Source organism: Dermochelys coriacea, chromosome 3, assembly GCF_009764565.3.
Source record: "Dermochelys coriacea isolate rDerCor1 chromosome 3, rDerCor1.pri.v4, whole genome shotgun sequence".
Classification (NCBI taxonomy): Eukaryota; Metazoa; Chordata; order Testudines; family Dermochelyidae; genus Dermochelys; species Dermochelys coriacea.
Window position 1 is genome coordinate 98,570,679 of NC_050070.1, and position 25,278 is coordinate 98,595,956.

The following is a 25,278-nucleotide window of genomic DNA, read 5'->3' on the forward strand; positions in this document are numbered from 1 at the left end:
ATGGTCCTACCTGAGATGTTTGTGTTCCTGGGAAAGCACTCTCTTCTCCTTGTGCTACTGACTGCCATTGCTCTCAGTCCAACAACTGTAGTAGCACTAACCCAAGAGGAGGTCTGCAAAAACGATGTCTATCCTCCTCTGTGGCATCAGGCTCCTGGAAGCATAGAGGATTTCCCAGTACACGGCAACAAAATAGTCATCAGTGCCTGGAACTATCTAGAGAGACTGGGAGTGTATAAGATCTTGCTCAACTATTCAGCTAAATATTTCACCACATCTGGATCAAACAACATTGGCAATATCCTATGGGGCTTGCCTCTGCAGCTTGGCTGGCAATATCATACAGGTACAAACTCTCTCGTTAAAAGGGTTGTAATAACTAAATATTTAATAGATAAATGCAGGTTCGTTATTTTCATGGCCTCTTACTTGCAACCAGTACAGTCCCATACATTCTGAATTTTGCTTTACCCAGAAGAGAGTTAAGTTGCTAGGTTGGAAGGGAACTTTTGAAATGAATGCAATGTCCTTGCGCTGTTGAGCAATAGATATGGGGACTTGAAGTTGCCTTGCTGATATGGGAAGATATTGCCACATACAATGTTAATCAGAAGCCAAGTATGGTTTTTAAAATTCCTATTCGGCCAAAAATAGAGGTAGAAAATTAATAGATTAGTGTCTTAATTCACTGCTTTAAAAAGCATTTCCTGATCATCTAATTTTATACTGGATATTGCAACTCTGTTTTTAAAATATTAACTGATTGTTTTTGTTGTTGTTTTAATTTGGTAGCTTATGAGATCTTCATTGGTAGCTTCAGCATAATTCCTTGAGTGGGTTGAAAATTTTTAATTTTTTATGAATTTGTTTTTGAAAATATTTTCAAAACTTGTTCCTTTTTGACCAGCTTAAAGTGCATGAGAAATTTTTTGAAATTTCAAAGTTTTGACAAAAAGTTGTGAAAACATTCATGAAAATCTTAGAGACTAACAAATTTATTAGAGCATAAGCTTTCGTGAGCTACAGCTCACTTCATCGGAGCTGTAGCTCACGAAAGCTTATGCTCTAATAAATTTGTTAGTCTCTAAGGTGCCACAAGTACTCCTTTTCTTTTTGCGAATACAGACTAACACGGCTGCTACTCTGAAACCTGTGATTCATGAAAATGTTTGTGTAGGTCAGCCAGGCCTAGTACCTGAGGGCCCAGTTCACAAAAGCCAAGCAACATCACTATTTTCAGTGATTTGTCATTCTTGTTGCTACTCTTAGTAGACTGCAAAATGAAAGGATATACGTGGTACAGGGAGGCATACCTATGCTAACCAGATTAAAGCTAGCCCGCCGGAGAACCTGGGTACACACCTGGGCTGCTAGCTTATGCTGAAACCCATGCTGCCATGTCTACAGTGCTGTTGTTACTGGTACTAGCAAATTAAAATTAGCATAGATATGCCTATCCATGCTAAAAATCACATCTTCATTTTGCAGTGTATATGTGCCCTAAAGGTCTCTCTAGGTCAGATATGAGGCACATTAGTAAGAATTTTATGAGGAATCTTGCCCTGCTACTTACTGTAGTGTAACTGTTCTGTGGATAAAGAGAAGCCTCCCATTTGAAGGTGGTGTTAATTCCCTCTGTTTCATGTGTTAACAACTGAATTTACCAGTGTTACCACTCAGGAGACTAAATTTTCTAAGAAATTTCCTAGCTAATAAATTGTTGGTAAATTTTCAAGAAAACATTTAAAAAATCACCCTATTTTGAAATCCCCTGCCTTCCATTGCACAGTGTTAGGAGACGGTCCTAACTTAAACAATGAAGTGCTTTTGCATCTTCCCACTGCCATTGGGGAAATTTGGAAAAAGTTTTAGCTAAACATGATAGCGTCAGTTATCTATTGTAACAAATTCTGCCTAGCTGTTCCTCTCTGCTCCCAGATTTTCATGGGAGGTCTCTTCCTGCAAGTGCCCTCTGATCAGCACCCCACTGCTGAAGCACATGGGAGAGTAGGAGCCAGAGTGTCCATTATAGAATGGTCCATGCAGTCAGCCAGGATGGGACAACATTTGGAGGCAGTGCCAGAGCTCAAGTCCTCACATTGGGCAGTAGTATAACACCCTAGGTATCAGCACACAACACTCTTAGCAGTCTGCTGGTTTCTTCTCTGACAAGTTTTTCAGCAATTCCTCAGGAGTAGCTAGAGTTAAATTTTAATTACCAACATACCTCCCACACATCTACCCTGTAATCTCCATATTCTAAATTAAGAGAAGAACAATGGAATTCATCACGCAGGGACACTATCTTTAATTGCTTTGTTTTGTAAGTGCTATGGATATCTTCAGCACTATTATGGAGGCTTCGGTAACTAGTGAATCTATGAAACTGTAGCTAAATATAGTTAAGCAACAGTCTCCAGGGCTGTCAATATATCATCTTTCTAAAGCACTTAATTCACTTTAAAAAGCTGAACAACAATCAATTTTGATTTAGATTTGACCCATATCATTGACCAGTTTCAAATTAGGCTCCTAGTAGGGCTCTCAAACGATTAAAAAAAATAATTGTGTGATTAATCGCACTGTTAATAATAGAACACCATTTATTTAAATATTTTTGGATGTTTTCTACATTTTCAAATATATTGATTTCAATTACAACATGGAATACAAAGTGTACAGTGCTCACTTTATATTTATTTTTTATTACAAATATTTGCACTGTAAAAAACAAAAGAAAGTATTTTTCAAGTATTGTAGTGCAATCTCTTTATCATGAAAGTTGAACTTACAAATGTAGAATTATGTATAAAATATAACTGCATTCAAAAACAAAATGTAAAACTTTAGAGCCTACAAGTCCACTCAGTCCTATTTTTTGTTCAACTAGTTGAACTTACAAATGTAGAATTATGTATAAAATATAACTGCATTCAAAAACAAAATGTAAAACTTTAGAGCCTACAAGTCCACTCAGTCCTATTTTTTGTTCAACTAGTCCCTCAGACAAACAACTTTGTTTACATTTGCAGGAGATAATGCTGCTAGCTTCTTGTTCACAATGTCACCTGAAAGTGAGAACAAGCATTCACATGGCACTGTTGCACCCAGTGTCCCAAGATATTTACATGCCAGATGTACTAAAGATTCATTGTCTCTTCAGTGTGATTAAAACTGCAATTAATCACAAATAATTTTTTTAATAATTTATTTTAGTTAATTGCATGAGTTAACTGATTAATTGACAGCTCTAGCTCCTAGTTATTTCATTTTGGTTACACAATGTATTGAAATATAATAGTAAAAGGATCCCCGAACTTTTTCATGGTATGGATGACATCTTACCAGAGGGATTGTCTTGCGGCTATCTTCTCACCATTCATGATTACATGTCTTCCCTAAGGCAAGTACAGGAATTGTTTATATATAAAATAGTAATCAAAAAGGATTTAATATATTTTAGATTTCATTTAATGTGATTTGCCTGGCAGAAAAAAAGGTGAAAGGCACCACCACATATCCAGCTCATTCTCCACAGACCAAATGCTCTACTGTCCAGCATTTGGGAACCTCTGTAATAGCAGATATTGTAAGACACGATTCACCAAAGCACATGCGTAAATAGTTTGCTTAATAAGCATGGGAATACTCATGCCACATGCTTTAAAGTGTGTATAAGTGAAATGCTGAATTACAATGAGGTTACTCACATAATTAATGTTAAACACATGATTTAAATGTGTTGCCAAACAGAAAGAGGATTACTTATGTTACATCCTTCAAGTTAAACATGTGCTTAAATGCCTTTAAAGAATCACCAGGAGACGGTAAACATGTTTAACATTAAGCACGTGTTGAAGAGTTTGGCTGAACAGGAGTGGGATTACTCAAATGCTTAATGTTGAGTACACACTTTTGTGCTTTGTTGAGTTCAGGCCATGGTTTGGGAGTCTCAATTCATTGGCACTACAAGAGGCATTGATTGTGAAATTAAACTACCATATGAACAGTAACCATTTTCTTTCACTGAGCCAAATCCTGCATGCTTTACTTATACAAAAAGTCCCATAGGCTTCAGTGGGACTGCTCCTGTGAATAAGGTGAGTAGCATCTGGCATTCTATTTTGTTTTGATTCAGGCAGGCTAGCAGATCCTTCCAATGTTACCACCTGCAGCCATGGCACTGGACAGCATCTGTGCATCTCTGTACGAAGCTGGTGGGCCTGTAAGTACATGTTATTAGTTTGCTCTTAGTCAGAAAATGAGTAATGACCTAGAAGGCAATTCAGAGTCTCTCATCCATTTGAACTCCACTTCAAAGTAATTTCAGCATTACACGACTGTGCAGTGAAAGTTCACAGAACAATATATAAACACAAGTAAATTAAGACTTCTTAACCCTGAAACTTGTGGAGGTTTAAATTCTCAACCTTAAAGTGTGGCAGTATTCTGAAAAGTGAATAAAAATGGCAGCGTGGGGTTCCATATTTGAAATGACCCCAGATCCAATTTGCTCATTTTAACTGCCAGCACCACAGCCAGTCAATGATGTGAAAGTCAAGCTGGGTTCTTTCTGGTTCATGCATCAGCACGAAGAATAAAAATCCTGTGGAGCAATTCTATCCTCAGTTGCACCTTCCCAGCTCCATTGTTGTCAATATGATTGTACTGGGGCCAATTGGACAAGAGGAACAGGAATAGGCTAATCCCACAGGAAGCAAGCCTGTGCTCTTATCACCTTCTCCCCGCAGAGCGCGCAAATCCTTTTCTGAGATAAAAGCGTAAAGCCACCAGCTCACCCACCAGGTCTGTAGGAGGAACAACATTCCCCTGACTGAGCATATGATTGCCCAGACTTTCATGTGGAAGGGAAAACACACTGCTCCTACATCAGCAGTTTTCAAACTTTGAGCTGAGCCACCCCACCCTCCCCCACTTTGAATTACAATTTTTGGTTGTGCCACCCCTCTCACTTTGGGATTTCAGGCCATGGGAATGTGATGGTCTCTGAGGTGGAACCAGCACTGGGCATGGAAGCAGCCAGGACTGGAAATCAGCACTGGTGCAACGGATGTTAACACTGGCCCACATACTGGGTAGCCCAAAAAGGTGTCAAGGGTGGAAGTGGCATTCCCTCCCCAAGCCCTGCTGTGCAAGGATGGCACCAGCTGCCTAGCATTGCTGATTGCCCCCCCACCTTCCTCCATGGCCCCCAGGGAGGTGCACCCCACAATTTGCAAATCTCTGTACTACATACATCCAGGCTTGTTAAGAGACTTTGCAGCGATACTGGCAGTTGATTTATTGCCCTTTCCTTTAGGCTTATGAGTTCCAGGAGCTTATGTAACAGATCTTCTGTTTTCCAAAAAAAGCTGTGCCAGAGTTTGCAGAAAAACAAAGGATGCATTCTTTACCAGCTGAGGATTTGAGTGTCTTAATTTGCTATTCCACTCTCCTTTTAATTCATAGACATATGAAAATAAGCTCCAAAAACACACATTGAAACAATATAGCCAGTTTTTTCCCCCCAGAGCTGGTCTTACATGGCAGTATTTCTAGTCTTTCTACTTAAGCATAACTTCTCAAAGAAAGAAAAAGGAATTTTTTTTTTTTTTTTTTTTTTTTTTTTTTTTTTTTTTTTTTTTTTTTTTAAAGAAATCACTAATTTCTTACTGGCCTGTTTCTCCTTGAGGGCTACCCACATGCCAATTCAGAAACTTTAGCTATTCTAAAATGAACCATAAAAAGTATACTTTTCGCTGTTTACATATCCAAAAATGAACAAACTTGTTCAGAGATTTTAAAGAAATTTTTATTTTATGTCCTGGGTAAGATTTTCAAAAGCATCTAAATGATTTAGATTCTAAGCCTCATTGAAAGGCAATGGGATCTGGGCTTGACACTTTTGATATGAGACTTAGGCTTCCAGGTCACTTAAGCCTTGCAATGCTGCATGGAGTAAAGCCTGAATACCTTCAGAAAGCTGGGCCATAGGTTCTTTTGTAATTTTATCTTATGCCTTTTTTCAAAAAGGAAACAGACAGGTAGGGAAAAAAATGAGAATAATTCTTTACAGCTTAATATATATATAGATAAGGCATGCTTTTTCCTACAGAAAACTTCAATCTTCAAGTTTTTATCTTTTTTAATGTTCAATCAATAGTCTATCTCCTTTAAAAAAAAAAAATCTTTCCCCTTCATCACTTCTGTCTCTCACTCCCGAATCTCCCCTACTCATATTGTCCTGTCATGTGACCCTCTTCCTGCTCCACACCACCTGCTGGCAGGCTGCCTGGATCTACTTCATCCTAGCAACCTCCCATGCCATACAAATATTTTCTTGTGGAGACTTCTGTAATTAAGAGTCTGGCAACAAGTCAGACCCTAAAAATATACATCATGTGACCAGTGGGTGCTCAAAGTTACAAAGAAACACAGGAATTGCCATGCTGGATCAAACCATCTAGTTCAGCATCCTCTCTCTGACAGTGACCAGCATCACAGAGGAGGGTGCGAGAAACCTTGCATTAGGATAACCAATTTGAATGGGTATCATAATGTCATCATGTATTCTTAGCAAAATAGAAACATCACTTTACTTTTAACTGTGCTTACACTACCACTCTTCCACAACATAGTACAGCACATTTGCTATACAGAGCTCACAGTATATGACTTTTTTTGCTATCTTCAGAAAAGATGATTAAATAAACTCATTCCTATAAGAGTGGAGCAGTGTAAGTATGGGCGTCTGTTGAAGATTTTTTGAAACTAGCCAGACACATATAAAACGCAAGAGCTATATCACTTTGCTTATATGTTGCATTTGTCCCCACCCCCATCCTTTTCTCCTTCTTAGATTGTAAACGTTTCAGTACTGGCTCCGATCTCAATACACTTCTGAAGCACTAAGCAAACTTTTGGTGCTATGTAAATGGGAAAAAAAATGTCAGGCTTATAAGTGTAAGAAGGTAAATATGAGTTTAAAATAAGAGCTGTAACTTGTAATTAGAGGTATGTAATGCATACCTTCCTTCCATTCCGGTTTTTATATCATGCTCATCATCAGGATAAGTCCCACCTTCTGAGTAATAAAGCATTGTCAAACAAGAAGTACTGCTCACACTAATAGGAGACATAATGTCAAACCTTTGGTATCCTTCAGATTGAGTGTAAAGCTTGAGGGCATGAGCAGAGTCAACTACATACCATATTTTAACTAGCATCATTCTCATATCATGGAAATGTGTCTCCATAGAAAAAGAAAGAGGCTATATGATCTTCAGTCACTTTTTCCCCAAGCATGCAGTATAAGTGCTCCACAGACTTCCAGATCTGGGCTCAAACATACTTAAATAGTCAGAAATAAACTTACTGTTACCACTATCTACTTTCAACCACGGGTTAGTTATTTCTGAAAGCCTGCCTCAGAGTGACCCACCAAAACAACCAATATACTTATAAATAAAACCATATTTGGGGGCCATTCCTGAATTTCTTTTGCACCTAAAATTCAATGAGTTTGGGGGGCAAAGGAATGCCAGGAGACTGGGAGTAGGGAGAAAAAAGGGAAAACTCCTTCTTCCAGCAGCTAGATGGAGATCAGAGACTTAAAAATCAGGAGGCCGAGGCACCCACAATCTATATACTGTTACAAAGCAAACAGCCCCATACATTGCTCACCAGACAGCACCCTGATAAGAATGTCAGCACCTTTTCCTTTCCTAGCTGCTAGTTGTGGGTGCTGGGCTTCTCACCAGGATAAGGCCCATGGAGCTAATTTTCATGAGTTTAGTATCGTGCTAGCATCTGGTAAACTTTTACGCCCTGTACATGGTAACATTTAAGGGCCTAATTTTTTAAGTTGCTAACCCGTCCTTCAAAGTACCGAACACCTTCAACTCCTATTGACTTAACAACAACAATTGAACTATCACGTGTAAACGACTGGTGATTTTAAACATTAGCACAGAGGCAGAATCTCACCGTTTTCTCTAGGTAGGCATGTTTCATTCACTTGCAACTGTCATCTCTTTTTCTTTTCATGTGTTATTATAGCTGTGAATTACTATCTGGGTATTATACCATTTCTGGGTGCCATGGAAGCTGGTTTCTTTGGACAGTTGCAACATGAGATAAAAATATTACCACCAGAAGAGCTAAGAGCAGACTTCTGCTACAGCACTGCTGACTGCCGTTCCCGCATTCCAAAAATCATGGATGCATGGAAGGCTTATTTTGAGGTAGATCATCTTTTTTCTCTTGTTCATAGTCTGTGATGGATGATACCAGAACATTGCTTTTTAAATTTATTATTAATGTTTTTTAAGAATCAGACGGCCTGATTCACATCCCATTAATACCAGGTTTCAGAATAGCAGCCGTGTTAGTCTGTATTCGCAAAAAGAAAAGGAGTACTTGTGGCACCTTAGAGACTAACAAATTTATTAGAGCATAAGCTTTCGTGAGCTACAGCTCACTTCATCGGATGCATTTGGTGGAAAAAACAGAGTAGAGATTTATATACACACACACAGAGAACATGAAACAATGGGTTTATCATACACACTGTAAGGAGAGTGATCACTTAAGATAAGCCATCACCAACAGCAGGGGGGGGAAGGAGGAAAACCTTTCATGGTGACAAGCAGGTAGGCTAATTCCAGCAGTTAACAAGAATATCAGAGGAACAGTGGGGGGTGGGGTGGGAGGGAGAAATACCATGGGGAAATAGTTTTACTTTGTGTAATGACTCATCCATTCCCAGTCTCTATTCAAGCCTAAGTTAATTGTATCCAGTTTGCAAATTAATTCCAATTCAGCAGTCTCTCGTTGGAGTCTGTTTTTGAAGCTTTTTTGTTGAAGTATAGCCACTCTTAGGTCTGTGATCGAGTGACCAGAGAGATTGAAGTGTTCTCCAACTGGTTTTTGAATGTTATAATTCTTGACGTCTGATTTGTGTCCATTCATTCTTTTACGTAGAGACTGTCCAGTTTGGCCAATGTACATGGCAGAGGGGCATTGCTGGCACATGATGGCATATATCACATTGGTAGATGCGCAGGTGAACGAGCCTCTGATAGTGTGGCTGATGTGATTAGGCCCTATGATGGTATCCCCTGAATAGATATGTGGACAGAGTTGGCAACGGGCTTTGTTGCAAGGATAGGTTCCTGGGTTAGTGGTTCTGTTGTGTGGTGTGTGGTTGCTGGTGAGTATTTGCTTCAGATTGGGGGGCTGTCTATAAGCAAGGACTGGCCTGTCTCCCAAGATCTGTGAGAGTGATGGCTCGTCCTTCAGGATAGGTTGTAGATCCTTGATGATGCGTTGGAGGGGTTTTAGTTGGGGGCTGAAGGTGATGGCTAGTGGCGTTCTGTTGTTTTCTTTGTTGGGCCTGTCCTGTAGTAGGTGACTTCTGGGTACTCTTCTGGCTCTGTCAATCTGTTTCTTCACTTCAGCAGGTGGGTACTGTAGTTGTAGGAATGCATGATAGAGATCTTGTAGGTGTTTGTCTCTGTCTGAGGGGTTGGAGCAAATGCGGTTATATCGTAGCGCTTGGCTGTAGACAATGGATCGAGTGGTATGATCTGGATGAAAGCTAGAGGCATGTAGGTAGGAATAGCGGTCAGTAGGTTTCCGATATAGGGTGGTGTTTATGTGACCATCGCTTATTAGCACCGTAGTGTCCAGGAAGTGGATCTCTTGTGTGGACTGGTCCAGGCTGAGGTTGATGGTGGGATGGAAATTGTTGAAATCATGGTGGAATTCCTCAAGAGCTTCTTTTCCATGGGTCCAGATGATGAAGATGTCATCAATGTAGCGCAAGTAGAGTAGGGGCATTAGGGGACGAGAGCTGAGGAAGCGTTGTTCTAAGTCAGCCATAAAAATGTTGGCATACTGTGGGGCCATGCGGGTACCCATCGCAGTGCCGCTGATTTGAAGGTATACATTGTCACCAAATGTGAAATAGTTATGGGTCAGGACAAAGTCACAAAGTTCTGCCACCAGGTTAGCCGTGACAGTATCGGGGATACTGTTCCTGACGGCTTGTAGTCCATCTTTGTGTGGAATGTTGGTGTAGAGGGCTTCTACATCCATAGTGGCTAGGATGGTGTTTTTAGGAAGATCACCAATGGACTGTAGTTTCCTCAGGAAATCGGTGGTGTCTCGAAGATAGCTGGGAGTGCTGGTAACGAAGGGCCTGAGGAGGGAGTCTACATAGCCAGACAATCCTGCTGTCAGGGTGCCAATGCCTGAGATGATGGGGCGTCCAGGATTTCCAGGTTTATGGATCTTGGGTAGCAGATAGAATACCCCAGGTCCTGGCTCCAGGGGTGTGTCTGTGCGGATTTGTTCTTGTGCTTTTTCAGGGAGTTTCTTGAGCAAATGCTGTAGTTTCTTTTGGTAACTCTCAGTGGGATCAGAGGGTAATGGCTTGTAGAAAGTGGTGTTGGAGAGCTGCCTAGTAGCCTCTTGTTCATACTCTGACCTATTCATGATGACGACAGCACCTCCTTTGTCAGCCTTTTTGATTATGATGTCAGAGTTGTTTCTGAGGCTGTGGATGGCACTGTGTTCTGCATGGCTGAGGTTATGGGGTAAGCGATGCTGCTTTTCCACAATTTCAGCTCGTGCACGTCGGCGGAAGCAGTCTATGTAGAAATCCAGGCTGCTGTTTCGACCTTCAGGAGGAGTCCACCTAGAATCCTTCTTTTTGTAGTGTTGGCAGGAAGGTCTCTGTGGGTTAATATGTTGGTCAGAGGTGTGTTGGAAATATTCCTTGAGTCTGAGACGTCGAAAATAGGATTCTAGGTCACCACAGAACTGTATCATGTTCGTGGGGGTGGAGGGGCAAAAGGAGAGGCCCCAAGCTAGGACAGATTCTTCTGCTGGGCTAAGAGTATAGTTGGATAGATTAACAATATTGCTGGGTGGGTTACGGGAACCATTGTTGTGGCCCCTTGTGGCATATAGTAGTTTAGATAGCTTAGTGTCCTTTTTCTTTTGTAGAGAATCAAAGTGTGTTTTGTAAATGGCTTGTCTAGTTTTTGTAAAGTCCAGCCACGAGGAAGTTTGTGTGGAAGGTTGGTTCTTTATGAGAGTATCCAGTTTTGAGAGCTCATTCTTAATCTTTCCCTGTTTGCTGTAGAGGATGTTGATCAGGTGGTTCCGCAGTTTCCTTGAGAGTGTGTGGCACAAGCTGTCAGCATAGTCTGTGTGGTATGTAGATTGTAATGGATTTTTTACCTTCAGTCCTTTCGGTATGATGTCCATCTGTTTGCATTTGGAGAGGAAGATGATGTCTGTCTGTATCTGTGCGAGTTTTTTCATGAAGTTGACAGATTTCCACTCTATACGGCTAAATTCAGTGCCTTGCATAATCACAGGTTTCAGAGTAGCAGCCGTGTTAGTCTGTATTCGCAAAAAGAAAAGGAGTACTTGTGGCACCTTAGAGACTAACAAATTTATTCGAGCATAAGCTTTCGTGAGCTACAGCTCACTTCATCGGATGCATTTGGTGGAAAAAACAGAGTAGAGATTTATATACACACACACAGAGAACATGAAACAATGGGTTTATCATACACACTGTAAGGAGAGTGATCACTTAAGATAAGCCATCACCAACAGCAGGGGGGGGAAGGAGGAAAACCTTCATGGTGACAAGCAGGTAGGCTAATTCCAGCAGTTAACAAGAATATCAGAGGAACAGTGGGGGGTGGGGTGGGGGGGAGAAATAACATGGGGAAATAGTTTTACTTTGTGTAATGACTCATCCATTCCCAGTCTCTATTCAAGCCTAAGTTAATTGTATCCAGTTTGCAAATTAATTCCAATTCAGCAGTCTCTCGTTGGAGTCTGTTTTTGAAGCTTTTTTGTTGAAGTATAGCCACTCTTAGGTCTGTGATCGAGTGACCAGAGAGATTGAAGTGTTCTCCAACGGGTTTTTGAATGTTATAATTCTTGACGTCTGATTTGTGTCCATTCATTCTTTTACGTAGAGACTGTCCAACCTTGCTTGTCACCATGAAAGGTTTTCCCTCTTTCCCCCCCTGCTGCTGGTGATGGCTTATCTTAAATGATCACTCTCCTTACAGTAAAAAGAAAAGGAGTACTTGTGGCACCTTAGAGACTAACAAATTTATTAGAGCATAAGCTTTCGTGAGCTACAGCTCACTTCATCGGATAAATTTGTTAGTCTCTAAGGTGCCACAAGTACTCCTTTTCTTTTTGCGAATACAGACTAACACGGCTGCTACTCTGAAACCTCTCCTTACAGTGTGTATGATAAACCCATTGTTTCATGTTCTCTGTGTGTGTGTATATATAAATCTCTCCTCTGTTTTTTCCACCAAATGCATCCGATGAAGTGAGCTGTAGCTCACGAAAGCTTATGCTCTAATAAATTTGTTAGTCTCTAAGGTGCCACAAGTACTCCTTTTCTTTTCTCATTAATACCAGTTTCAGTTAGGAGAAATCCAGGTGAAGTCAGTGGAGTTACCATGATGTAAAACTAGTTAGAGAGGAGTATCACGTCCAGAATTTTTAAGGTTTGTAGCTTTATTTCTTCACTTAAAATAATTCTATGTTTTGGAGTCTGACTCGAGAGATTGTTATGATAATACTTATACTAGTAATTTGGAAGCTGTGCTATGGCTATACAAAGAACAAAAATGTGATACAGAATCTTCTCCTTGAGAAATGCCCTTATCCTACTTTTATATGATCCCTTTGCTTCTTTGAGTGTCAAAAGAGTTGTTGAAAGTTTCACCCAGAAAGACAGTCTTTTGCATGTACACAGTCTTTCCCTCTCACTTCACACCTTTTCCCTAAAAGAGAGATGACAGTTTATTCTCCATCCCATATTTCAATAATGATTCCTTTAGTTAGACTTCCTCTCAGATTTTTTGTGAACAGCCAGAGATGCAAGTATTATAATATCCAGTCCATCAGAGACTCAAAGTCTAAAACAAAAATTCTCTTGGTATACTAGACAGATGAACCAGAGAGCTGAAGAGTATGATTGGATCAGTCATTATAGATATTTGTTTTCTTAAGTTTATTCATCTGAAATAATATGTTTAGAAGACTATAATCAAAGAACTAAAATTATAATCCTAACCTAAAAGACAGCTGGCATGATACATTTTACAGCTAACTTTCTTTCTGACTTCCTGAAAATCTATATCAATGCACTTGAAAGTGTGTAAGAGACCAAGAAGACAAGGATTGTAGCATGGAAAATCCCATGATGTCAAAACACAGAACTCTTGTTTATAATAAGACTTTTTAATAAAAATGTCCCCACTATTGCTAATACCAGTTCAGCTCCACAAGTTTTGGCAACATTGGGAACCTACAGGAAGCGGGGTTTTTTGTTTGTTTGTTTGGTTTGGTTTTTTTTAAAACCAACATATTCTAACAATTTCTTGGGACCTCTCCATATTCCAAAAAATCAACTAAAGCCACTGCACAACTTAATTTAGAAATCAGTGCCCACTTACTGTAGCAGGAAGAGGTAATCCAATGTGTACCAACCCCTTTGTTTATTGTTGACTTGTTAGTTTCTTGTCTTCCCCTTGGAAATGATATCCTCAGCTGAATCATCCATTAAAGTACAGCAAACTATAGAAGAATTCAGTCTAAACATTTTTTCTCAACTCTAGCAGCTGTTTCCCATATTTTAAAAAGCAAAGTGGGACTGTGATGAAATGTATCCATTTAAACAGGAATTTTGAATAACAGAATGCTTTCAGGTTGCAAATCCAACTATTTCAGAGTCAGAAAAAGCACCACTTTAGGAGCAAATTACAATGTGTGTCATCCACTTTTAGACCTGATGCATAAGTTACTGGGTGAAATTCTATGTCGTGTATTATGCAGAAGACCATCCTAGATCATCAGAATGGTACCCCTTCTCCCTCCCTTTCCCCTCACCCCAATTTTGTCTTCTAGATTTGGCCTGGCTCCATTGAAGTCAATGACAAAATCTCACTAACCTTAATGATTAGTCATGATTTCACCCTGTAAATCTATTAATCATTCTCCCCCCATGTCAAATATTAAGCTTTAAATCGATATGCAACATGACCACATGCTAACTATTTAAAAGCAATTTGCCCCCGTTAACAAAACGTTTGTCAAAATAATTGTTTTGCAAGTAACTACTATGTATTTTTTAAACTATTCTCACTGGTAATATTTTTATGTTCTGCTTTTACTTTAGTATCTATTATCCACTGAACAGAAATCTGAAAGGCCCACAGCATCTTTCTTCTCAATAGAAAAAGATGAAGCATTGCATTACTTGTGGGAAGCGCATGTAGCATCCATTGCTTATGCAGTTCCAAAGTTCAGAAACAGGTAAGAGAAAGCCACAAAAGTAGGGTCAAAATGGGATGATTCCCCATTTCCATGTCCATTAGTAGGCACCATATTTGCAAGGTTTAGTGTACTCTTTCTTGCTCATCATGCTCCTGACTCTTTAGTTATATTGTAGTGGTACGTGTTCAGCAAGATTAGTATATTCAAAGAGTGACAGGGACTGCAACATGAACGCTCTTTCTAGAAAATGGCAGGGCACCAAACAACCTAAAACATGGCTTAAGTGGCAAGAAGACCAGGAGATGTATCATTCTGGGGCAGTGTATACAATGACGGAATTAACTGGAATTAACATCCTCAAGAATGGCAAAGCAGCTGGTGTAGATGACATTCACAAAGAACAAATCAAATACTTCTGACCAGCAACAAAGATCTGGTTATTCAAGTTGTTTAACACACTCTCAGTCACACATAAAGTCCCCAGTATCTGGGGGTGAGCATGTGCATGGCACTCTTTAAGCCAGGGAAGGATGAAGTGGAGCTGATGAACTTAAGGCCTATAACCACTGCTATGCCACCTCTACAAACTATATAAGCATTTCATCTTAAACCATCTATCACCACTTGTTGAAAAGCAACTAATCCCAGAGCAAGCTTTGAAAAGCGTATGTAACAGGTTCTGTGTTTGCCGACCTATCAGCAGCAAACGACACAGCTATGTTAAAATTGGCGAGGTCTGGGCTCTCAGTTTATTACACCAGGAACCAATTGTTGACCAAGCCAGCCAAAACACAAGTGAGTCTGTTCCATTTTTGGTACCATGAGGCCAATAGACAACTCAGCATCATCTGGAATGGGGTACCATTTGCCCTCTATCTACCTACGAGTGATTCTAGAACTCACTCTCTCCTTCAGGGCACATGTGGAGAAGATAAAAGGCAAAGTTAGCACCCAGGATAACATACTCAGGAAGCCTGTAAATTCAAAATGAGTAGCCAACCCAGCAACACTAAGAGCCACTGCACTTGCATTTTGCTATTCAATGGCCAAATACGCATATCCAGGGTAGAAAAGATCAACTCATGCAAAGAAGCTGGATCCTGTTCTGAATGACAGATGCTCCTACATTGCAGAATGTCTAAAACCAACAAACGTGAACAGCCTTTATGTGCTAGCTGGACTCGCTCCACTAGATATCAGGAGATCAGTCACAAACAAAGCGGAATGATTACAACATGTCAACAATACCAGACATCTGTTATGTGGCTATAATGTAGCAGTGGGCCACCTGAAATCATGGAAAAGCTTCCTTGTTGCAACAGACCTGCTTAAAAAAACACTGACTGTCGCACAACTGGAAATGTAACACATATAACTAGAAATACTTATCAAGGATGTCAAAATGCACATTGACATTGCTGGACACCTTCTCACAGGCATGGAGTAGGGTTGATTGACCTGGAGATGTTTAAATCACCTCCGAACAAGAGTTGACTGATCAAAAGTCAATATGTGGAAGTGGCGCTACACCAGTGACCCAGACACGTGACTGAGGTAAAATACAGACCATAGAAAGGCTATGTTAGTCTTTCCGTTAGTCTTCAGCTCATTCCAGACCTCACCAGGGCCAGACGCCAGGCCATATTATGTGCCCAATACTGGAAAAACCTATGACTTCAGTGGAAGGACATGAGAAGAAGATGGGCCTGATCCAGAGCCCACTGATTTCAACAGGAGTTAACTTCAGAAAGTTTTGGATTAGTCTCCTAGAGAGATTTAATGAGTGACTTCCTCCAGTCCTTTCATCTACTGCCTCCATATTCACCGCTTTGGTTTGCTCTAAGCACAATCATTTCATCCTGTGCACGCTCTTATTTACGCTTTCCCCTTGCTTGCTCTGTACCTCAGTTTCCCTACTGTTAAGTGGGGATAATGATACTGACTGCCTTTGTAAAGTACTTTGAGATCTACAGATTAAAGTGCTATATAATTGCTAACTGTCATTCTTAGTATTATTTTAGGTATCCATTCAAGTCTTTCTCTCACTCAGTTGTTTGGGTCATGATACTAACTCAAAACCAAGTTAGATAAATGATACCACCAATGCTACCAACCATACACAGGAGTGAACTTGACAGGAAATCTGCAGCACTGCCCTTACAATAACAAGCATTGGAACATTATTATTCTTGCATCTATACATAGTCCTAATCATTCTGCCATCATGTGTAGGAATTAGAGCTGGCTGAAAAAGCCAATTTTTTTCACAGGAAATTTTGAAAAATATTTGCTTTTTCTGAAATTTCCCATGGAAAATTTTCAGTTTCTTGAAAAATGCAAACAAACTAAACATTTTTGGATTTTTGCCCAAAGGCCTTGTGACAGGTTTGCTCTACTCACCACTGGATAGCGTCACCTGCTGGCAGTTCTGGGGATTAGCTTGGTCAGACTGATGCCCCTTCCAGTTGTTGCATGCTGTCCCTCCACCTTGGTCTCTGTCTGCAGCCCCTCTCTTGCTCCAGGAGCTGTTGCATCCCATTTCTGACTCAGCCCTCTGGCTAGGTCACTATCATGGTTTCCCCTTCCGGGGCAGGAAGTCTCTTCTCCAAAACAGGCACAAGGAGTCTTCCTGTGCACTGGCCTACCAATGTCACTTCCCCGGTGGCTAGTAGGGGGAACCCGAGCCCACCCACTACTCTGAGATCCAGCTCAGGCACCTCTAGTCAGCAGTTAATGTCTGTTCTCCCCCATACCTTACGGCATTTCCCTGAACCCTTTCCTAACCTTCTGGTTCTCCCCTCTTTCTCTGGGTCTGCCAGATTCATGGCTCCATCATCCCAGGGAGGAACTGCAGCCTCCAGGTCTCTGCAGCCTCCAAACACTTCTCACTCCTCCTAGGGAGAGACTGCAGCCTTTCCCAGCAGCCCCTTCTGTTGCCAGCCTCCTGGCTTTTGTAGAAGCCCCGCCTGTCCCTCATGGGTGAGCTTCTAACTAGCTGCCTCCAGCTTAAAGCTCCTTTGCTTGCAGTCTAATTAGCCGATTTGGGCCCACCTGGCCTAATTCAGCTCTTGCAGGGCTAGTGTGAGGAGCACACCCCATTACGGGCCTGAACATTTTAACCAAAATAAACCATTTTTACCAAAAATGTTTGTTTTAGTCAAAAAGCCATTTTCTGTTGAAAAAGAAATGATTCTAGGATAAAAATTTCAGCCAGCCCTAGTACAAACCATCAGAGAAACACAAGTCCTCCTTTTCTTTTTGTGGATACAGACTAACACGGCTGCTACTCTGAAACCACAATTCTATAATGGAGGCACTGGTCATGACTCCATAATTAAGGATGAATTCCACTTTGCATGTAAACTATGGATTCAATGTATTTCTTTTGGATGAAATATATATCATATCCTCCTCAAACTTGCAGTGGTTATTCTCTGTGTACATCATTGATTTTCTGAGAATTTACAAGGAAATCCATGCCCCCTCCCATGCGCTTGTGAAACTCCCCATTTTAGTTTCAACCTTCTTCACTGCACCCCCAATGTTGTTGCATCCCCCCCTTCCCTAGAGGAGCTGGAATTCCACCCTGTGTCGGTGACTGACCCCTAACCCCTGATTGCCCCCCGTCCAGCCCACCCCTTTTGGCGCCCTCCTCCCCTGCCTGCAGCCTAGCGGGGAGGAGTGGTCGACCTGCTTCCCCTCTCCCCTCCTCCTTCTGGTGTCTCCCACTCTCTCCCTGCTCACGATGCTGGGGGATGAGACATGTGGGGGGCCCCCAGCAGCCCCAGCTACCCCTCCCCCGCCTGTCCCTCCTTCACCCCCCCAAGCCTCTACCTCCGCTGCCGAACCATCTGCCACCACCCCCGCTGGGGCACCAGCAGCGACGAGCACCGGGGTGACCTCCAGTGCTGCCACGTCTCTCACCCCCTCAGATTCGGGGGAAGCCCCCCAGCCGGTGGGAAGGGCCAGGGGAAGAAGAAGGGGAAGGGCCCCGCTAAAAAGACCAGGCCCTCCATGGCAGGGGCTGCCCCCAATGCCCCGGCCCCACCACCAGCTGGGACGTCCCTCCCCGCTGTTCCCTCCACCAGCTCTGCGGGTGTCCCTCCCCCAGCCCCCAGGGCGTACGCCCAGGTTGCAGCAGCCCCCCCGCCTGCCACTACGTCATCTCTCCCGTCCACCGCCTCCGCTACCATCTATAGCGGCCGAGGCCCCTTTCCCACCATGACCAGGAAGCATGGCGTTCGTTGCCTCCTGGTGCCCTCCTCACCCCACGTGGAGACCTATGTGCGGGCGTTGGCGAAGGTGGTGGGGCCCACGGCCATTGTGGCGGCCTCCAAAATGTATGGCAAGGTCGTCTTCTTCTTAGCATCGGAGGCCGCCGCCCAGGAGGCGGTGGAGAAGGGCCTGGCAGTAGGGGACGTGTTTGTCCCCTTGGAGCCGCTAGAGGACCTGGGCGTCCACCTGGTCCTGACCTCCGTCCCTCCCTTTCTTCCCAATGCCGCCCTGTTACCCGCCCTCTCTACCCTGGGGAAGCCCATCTCTGTCATCAGCCCTCTCCCGTTGGGCTGCAAAGACCCCGCCCTCCGTCACGTCCTCTCGTTCCGCCGGCAAGTGCAGCTTCAACTGCCGCCGGCGGCGCGTGACAGAGAGGCGCTCGAGGGGTCCTTTCTAGTCCCCTACCAGGGGGCCCATTACCGGGTGCACTACTCCACGGGGGAGGCCCGGTGCTACCTCTGCCGGGCGATGGGGCACGTCCGGAGGGACTGCCCCCTGGCCCGGCAAGGAGGGGCATCCGGGACCCCCGAGCCCTGGCAGAGCACCGGCTCCGTCATCGCCTGTGCCCCTGGCTGCCCGGTACCCGAAACCACCCCTCCTCCTTCCCAGTCCATCATTGCTCCTGCTCAGGCCCAAGGGTCACCTCCCCAACTATGCCCAGACGAGCGGGAGAACCCTGCCCCTGCTGCTTGCAATCTGGCGGCGCCTGTGGAGGAGGGTGTGGCAGGGACACCGCCAGCCATGGGAGAGGGCCCGCCCCAAGGGGAATCTTCCCTCCCTTGTGCTGCCCCACCATTACCCCCTCGATTCCCTGAACCATTGCCTCTGCCCTCTAACACGACCCCTGCTAACCAGCCCCCGGATGATGCCATGGAGGGCTGGGCCCTAGTCCAGGGGAAGCGAGGCAAGCGGAAGGCTCGAGCTCCGCTCCTTCCACTCTGATGCGGAGGCCCCCCGGAAGACCAGGAAGGGGGGCACCGATGCCGAGCCTTCCGCTCTACCCATGGGTGTGTTCCATCCACTAGAGCCGGCTGGGGAAGACGTGGCAGCACTGGAAGGCAGTATCTCCCCTCCCCGGAAGTCCCTCCCCTCCGAGGCCCCAGAGGCGCCATCTGAAACCTCAGCGTTCCCCAAGGGAACCGTCGCGTCAGGTGCCGGCGGGAAGAATCCCGGGGTGGCAGAAAAGGATTTCCTGTCCATATATGAGGAGATCGAGGCCCTGGGTCTGACCCCGGTCACCCGGGGGAGGATGACCCTATGCCAGCGGGCCTCGATCTGGGCGACTTCACTCCAGCCCCCCTTTCCCCATGTTCCTTCCCCCTAACCGTTGCTTCCGCTCCCACCTCCGAGGAGCCCCTGGACTCCCGGCTGCAGATGGCACCCCTCTGAGAGCCGCCGAGCCTGTTCAGGCGACAGCCAGTGCCACGCGGCCGGGACCTGAGCCACCAGGGGCACCCGTCGTTGGTGAGGAGCATTCGACCTCCTTCCAGGGAGAGGGCCCTACAGAAGAGAGTCCACCTCCTGATGCCGTGGCTGCCAAATCCACCATAGAGCCAGCACCCGGCATCACTGAGAGCCCTCTCCCTGCCCAGAATCTCGCATCTAACCCTGCCCCTGCCCCTGCCCCTATCCCGTCCACCTCCCGAGATGTTATTGCTGCCCCTGGGGCTGTCTCTTTCCCTTTTCCAATCGATGACCCCCAGGGAGCGGCCTTTGTGTTTACCCGTCCCGACCCACCAGGGGTTGCTATCTTCCCTCCATCGCCCCCTATCGCCCCAGCTTTCGAGGCGGGCCTAGTGGTACCAACCCATCAGGAGCCCCGTTGGGGGTCCGCACCCTGTCTGCCCGTCTCGGTGGGCCATGGGGCTGTACCAAGGGCCCCGTCAGGGAGTAACCAAGAGACCGTAACTCCAGCTCCCCATGTGTTGCGAGAGGAGTTGCGGGAGTTTTTAGAAGATGTCCGTGGCTCCCGCAACAAAGTACTTGGCACGGGTGGATGCTTGCCAGGCCATCTATTCGGTGGCCTCCTCCGCACGGGTCAACAGGGTCAAGAGCTCTGGCTTGGTGGTAGGGCACTGGCGGCAGGCGAGCTCCCTCCCACCAGCACTTTAGGCCATCCGGTGGAGCATGGGTCCACTGCTCTATCTCGGCGTTTACCTTTCTGCCACGCATCCCTCTCCGCCGGAGAACAGGCAGAATTTAGAGGGAGGGGTGACAGAGCGGCTCCAGAAATGGACAGGACTACTCCGGTGCCTCTCCCTTCGAGGGAGAGCGCTAGTGCTTAATCAACTAGTCCTGTCCATGCTCTGGTTCCGGCTCAACACCCTGGTCCCAGCTCCGGGTTTCCTGGCCAACCTCCAGACATCGATTCTGGAGTTCTTTTGGTCAGGACTGCACTGGGTCCCTGCAGGGGTTCTCCATCTACCCCTGGAGGAGGGAGAGCATGGCCTGAAATGTCCACTTACTCAGATCCATGTCTTCCGCCTCCAGACCCTGCAGAGGCTCCTTTATGGTGCAGGTAGTCCGGCGTGGAGCATACTGGCACACACTTTCCTGCGCTGCTTCTGAGGGCTCCGATATGACCGGCAGCTCCTTTATCTCCATCCAAGAGGTCTTCCACGAGACCTCTCCAGGCTGCCAGTCTTCTACCAGGACCTCATCCAGACCTGGAAACTCTTTTCAATGACAGGTCCGTGGCGACCACCGAGGGGGCAGATCTCCTCACGGAGCCCCTGCTACACAACCCCCCAGCTCCGTGTGCAGGTGGCGGAGTCCCGCTCGGTGCACCAGAGGTTGGTCCTGGCAGAAGTCACAAGAGTCGGAGACCTCTTGGACTATGACCGGGGAGACTGGCTGGATCCCCTGATGCTTGCTCAGCGCATGGGGCTCTCCAGACCTTGTACTCCCCGGCGCATACTTCAGGAGGTGAAGGCTGCTTTGCCGCCAGCTGCTCGGGTTTATCTCGACCGGGTCCTGCACGAGGGCACGCCCTGCCCACCCACTACCCAAGGCCCGCTGGACCTTTTAATTGGACCCCTGCCCCGTGGACCCAACCGATCCCCTCACCCCTTCACTGTAAGTCGGCTGCACGAGATGCAGCAGGTCTGCTTTCAAACCGCGCCAAGAAAACATCTATACACACTCGTGCTCCACACCCTTCATGCCCTCACCCTCGTGTCCCGCCCCGATACAAAATGGCAGGACCTCCTGACACCTTTGGAGGGTGAGGAGCCCTGGTGGGCCAACCTATATTCCACCTTAGTCCCGAGGCCTGCCGAGGATGTCAGTTGGCGGCTCCTTCACGGAGCCGTGAGCACGGGCATGTACTTGGCGCGGTTCACCTCAATCCAAGACACCTGCCCCTTTTGCGGTGTGAGGGAAACCCTGGCACATATACACCTGGAGTGTGCCAGGCTGCAGCCCCTATTCCGGCTCCTCACCAATATTTTATTATGCTTTTGGTTGCACTTTTCCCCTCACCTTCTTATCTATGCACTCCCTATCCGTGACCCCACAAAGTCACAGGATCTCCTGGTCAACCTCCTCCTGGCCCTAGCTAAAATGGCCATTTATAAAACCAGAGTGAGGAGGTTGGCCGATGGAGTCTCCTGTGACTGTGGGGCCTATTTCCGATCCTTGGTCCGTTCACTTATCTGGGCAGAGTTCCTCTGGGCGGCGTCCTCTGATTCCCTTGACGCCTTTGAGGAGCAGTGGGCACTGTCCGGGGTTCTCTGCTCGGTGTCCCCATCCGGTTCCCTTCGTTTGACCCTTTGACCACTCTCCTGTCCCTGTTATTTCATTAGTTGTCCCCTGGAATTTTTGGGGTATCTAGGTCCTGTGGATCCCCCTTTTAGGCTGGGGAGGATCCTTTAGTGGTGGACGGGCTTTGCCCGCCCACTTCCCGGATCCCAATAAGACTACTCTTCCATAGCCAACTGGCCTTGCCCCGTCACAATAGGTAACAAGCAGGCTCAGGTAACTCTTAAGGAGGGCCACTGTGATTTCAGGTAACTCAGCCAATCATCACTCTTTCTCTACTGCTAATTTGCATGCTACAGTTCTGATAGTCATAATGACTCAGTGGTATGAGGGAGACTAGTCACACATATCAAGAATTTTCATTGGTAGACTACTGAGATGTCACTGCTCTTTAAAGTTTGCATGGCCATATTGTAGTTTGGGAATCAGTGCTTGAAAGGCTCCACAATAGCACTTCAAACAGCTCACTTGCACACCAAGGTAGCACTGCCAGGGAAACTGAGGCAGGAGCACCTGGGGAGCCCTTAAGGCACAATGATATTAGGACTCTGGGACTAAGCTCTCCCTGCTACCCCTTTCACATATCGCTGGTCTCACTAACACAGTCCTTTAAAGTAACAAGTCATTTATGGATTAAGGCATTTTACACGTTAGATGTAATGAAATATAAATGGTAGATTCAGCTCTGGGTAGGATTAATTTACCTGTTAACTTTGAGTTTTTATTTCTTTCAGCTTAAAATATGTCTCTGGCCCCGAAGCAAGTTTTGGGGAGAATTGGGCTAATGCTGTGGATTTCATTGCAGCTACACATTTTTCAGCAGATCTACAGAACACGAACTATTTCCAGGCTTTCTTACCACCGCGGATGCTTTCTGGACGTGATAAAGCCCCATTCATTAGTGACTTCAGTCCAGAGCAGAACAAAGTCTTGCTTTCATTTTGTGTTCTTCACAAAACAAACGAATTGACAGGTATGAGCCACCCATATTTTGTGTGTATATTACATCTTATCCATCATCTGTATAGTAAAAAAAAAAAAAAATCACAGGTAAATGGGTCAACCAACAGTTGTGTGTGGAGACAACTTTGATTAGGCATTGTGATGAGTGTGTGTGTGTGTGTGTGTGTGTGTGTGTGTGTACATACACCAAAGCAACTGACATCATGCTTTTTCTCAATTATCAAAGGTATTATATAAATTCAAGTCTTCTTTAAAGTTAACATGAAAGCTGCAAAATAAGTTATACAGCATCATCTGATGGCAATGTTTAGAACTACAAGCTCCTACAGTTCCAGTTAATTTACAGTTACACTGCTTAAATCTCTTTATTTAGTTCCCTTTATTTAGGAAAAGATGTCAACATTTTGAAGTGAAAATACAGTACTGTGTAAGTATAGTGATATTGTAAAATAAGGATATTATATAATAAGTCTGAAAGAAATCTTTAACCCACACAGTATACATGTACAACAAGACAGAGCACATCAAAATTGTTACTGTGACAGGCTCTCTGATTTGTGAATTCAGTATGTGCTTGTGTCATTCAGATGCTTCTTTGAGAGCTGTAAGAAAGATTTCTTGGTGTAAAGGCCTTCTCACAGGAAACTTTCAGAAATGCCACAGAACTTGTATTCAATGAGCACTGAATAAATGCAAGAGCTGGATTATCTATAGAGATCTTTCTTTTAGATGTGCCAGTCTTCATGGACTTCAGCACGAACAAATTTACATAAAACAATGGTCTCTCAATAAGACTGTCTTCTCTGTCCTTCCTTGTAATGCCATTAATGTATGTTTGGTAGGAATTTGTTTTATCAATTGGCCATCTGTAGGATAGTTATTGTATAGGAACGGGTCTTCTGTTTAATTGTATAGATGAGGATAGCCATGGTCAGTCTGATATCTGCTTGGAAAGGGCTTCTGTAGCTAGGGTCACCTGCCAATCTACCCTGAAATACTTGAGGCCCACTGAGTAGCTTTAGAACCAGGATTAGGACTTTAAATTGCATCTGAGTTGAGATTGGAACCGCTGCAGTGACTGGAGCACTGAAATGTTGTTTCCTCATCATTGAAACTCAAATGCCAGGCTGTGGCAAGTTGCTGGCCTTCACTTTCAACTCCAGGTTTTAGTGATATCAAGCTGGAATTCACCACAGTATGGATCACTATGGCCAGCTCCACCTCTGACAAGGATGGGGTGAAAGTGCCTTGCCAGCCAAAGATGATGCAGGGGATTTCTAGCCACGGATGCCATTTGGGTGTCCAGGAGTTTGAACAGTCCAGAAGGACCCTGAGTCTGTCATACCACTTGATTAGAGGACTGACGCATTCTACTGAAGGGAATGTGCTTTTGGATAGTCATTCAAACTTGTATGCTCTTGCCACTACTGTCATCTCTATCTTATCTGGATTAAGTTTCAGCCAGCCACTCTTCATCCAGGTGCTTATCTACTTCAGACATCAGGGAAGCTAGGTGATGGAGCAGCTGCCCTGTTCAGTGCGGAAGAGATGTAGAGCTGGGTGTTATCTGTATTTTCATACTACTCAAGATCAAAGCATCCCCAAGCGGGTGAATGGTTGCATTGAATAACATAGGAGAAAAATCTGACTCTTTTGGCACTCTGCAAATGGGTGCTCTAGAGGCAGATCTCCACTCTCTGTGATCTGTCTGACACCAGAGATCAGAGGGAAAGCTCAGCCTCCTGTTAAGTGTCTCAGAAGACTCAGCTGTGTCTGTACATGGCTGGGTGCCTGTCCATTATTCATACCTAAAGGTATGAGCATCAGCATGTCTAGTATCATCCTAGTATTTTATCTAGGTGCGAAACCTGACTGTGAAGAGTCTATTGTAGGATAATGTTAGATGACAGCTGGTGATGAAACCCTTTGTCTTCTTCCCCCCAAATAGGCGATTAG

At 44.7% G+C, this 25,278-nt stretch overlaps 1 protein-coding gene across 1 annotated transcript; it reads left to right on the forward strand.

Annotated features, from left to right (window-relative positions):
• Nucleotides 1-25,278, forward strand: C3H6orf58 (chromosome 3 C6orf58 homolog). The gene is made up of 6 exons (XM_043511479.1): nt 1-346; nt 4,139-4,225; nt 8,059-8,243; nt 14,228-14,364; nt 23,094-23,332; nt 25,271-25,278. The coding sequence occupies exons 1-6, from the start codon at nt 1-3 to the stop codon at nt 25,276-25,278; spliced, it is 1,002 nt and encodes a 333-aa protein (XP_043367414.1).

Coding starts and splice junctions, on each gene's coding strand:
- C3H6orf58 (XM_043511479.1), top strand. CDS start 1: ATGGTCCTACCTGAGATGTTTGTGTTCCTGGGAAAGCACTCTCTTCTC. Junction 4,226..8,058: donor TGTACGAAGCTGGTGGGCCT/GTAAGTACATGT, acceptor GTGTTATTATAG/CTGTGAATTACTATCTGGGT. Junction 8,244..14,227: donor CATGGAAGGCTTATTTTGAG/GTAGATCATCTT, acceptor CTTTTACTTTAG/TATCTATTATCCACTGAACA.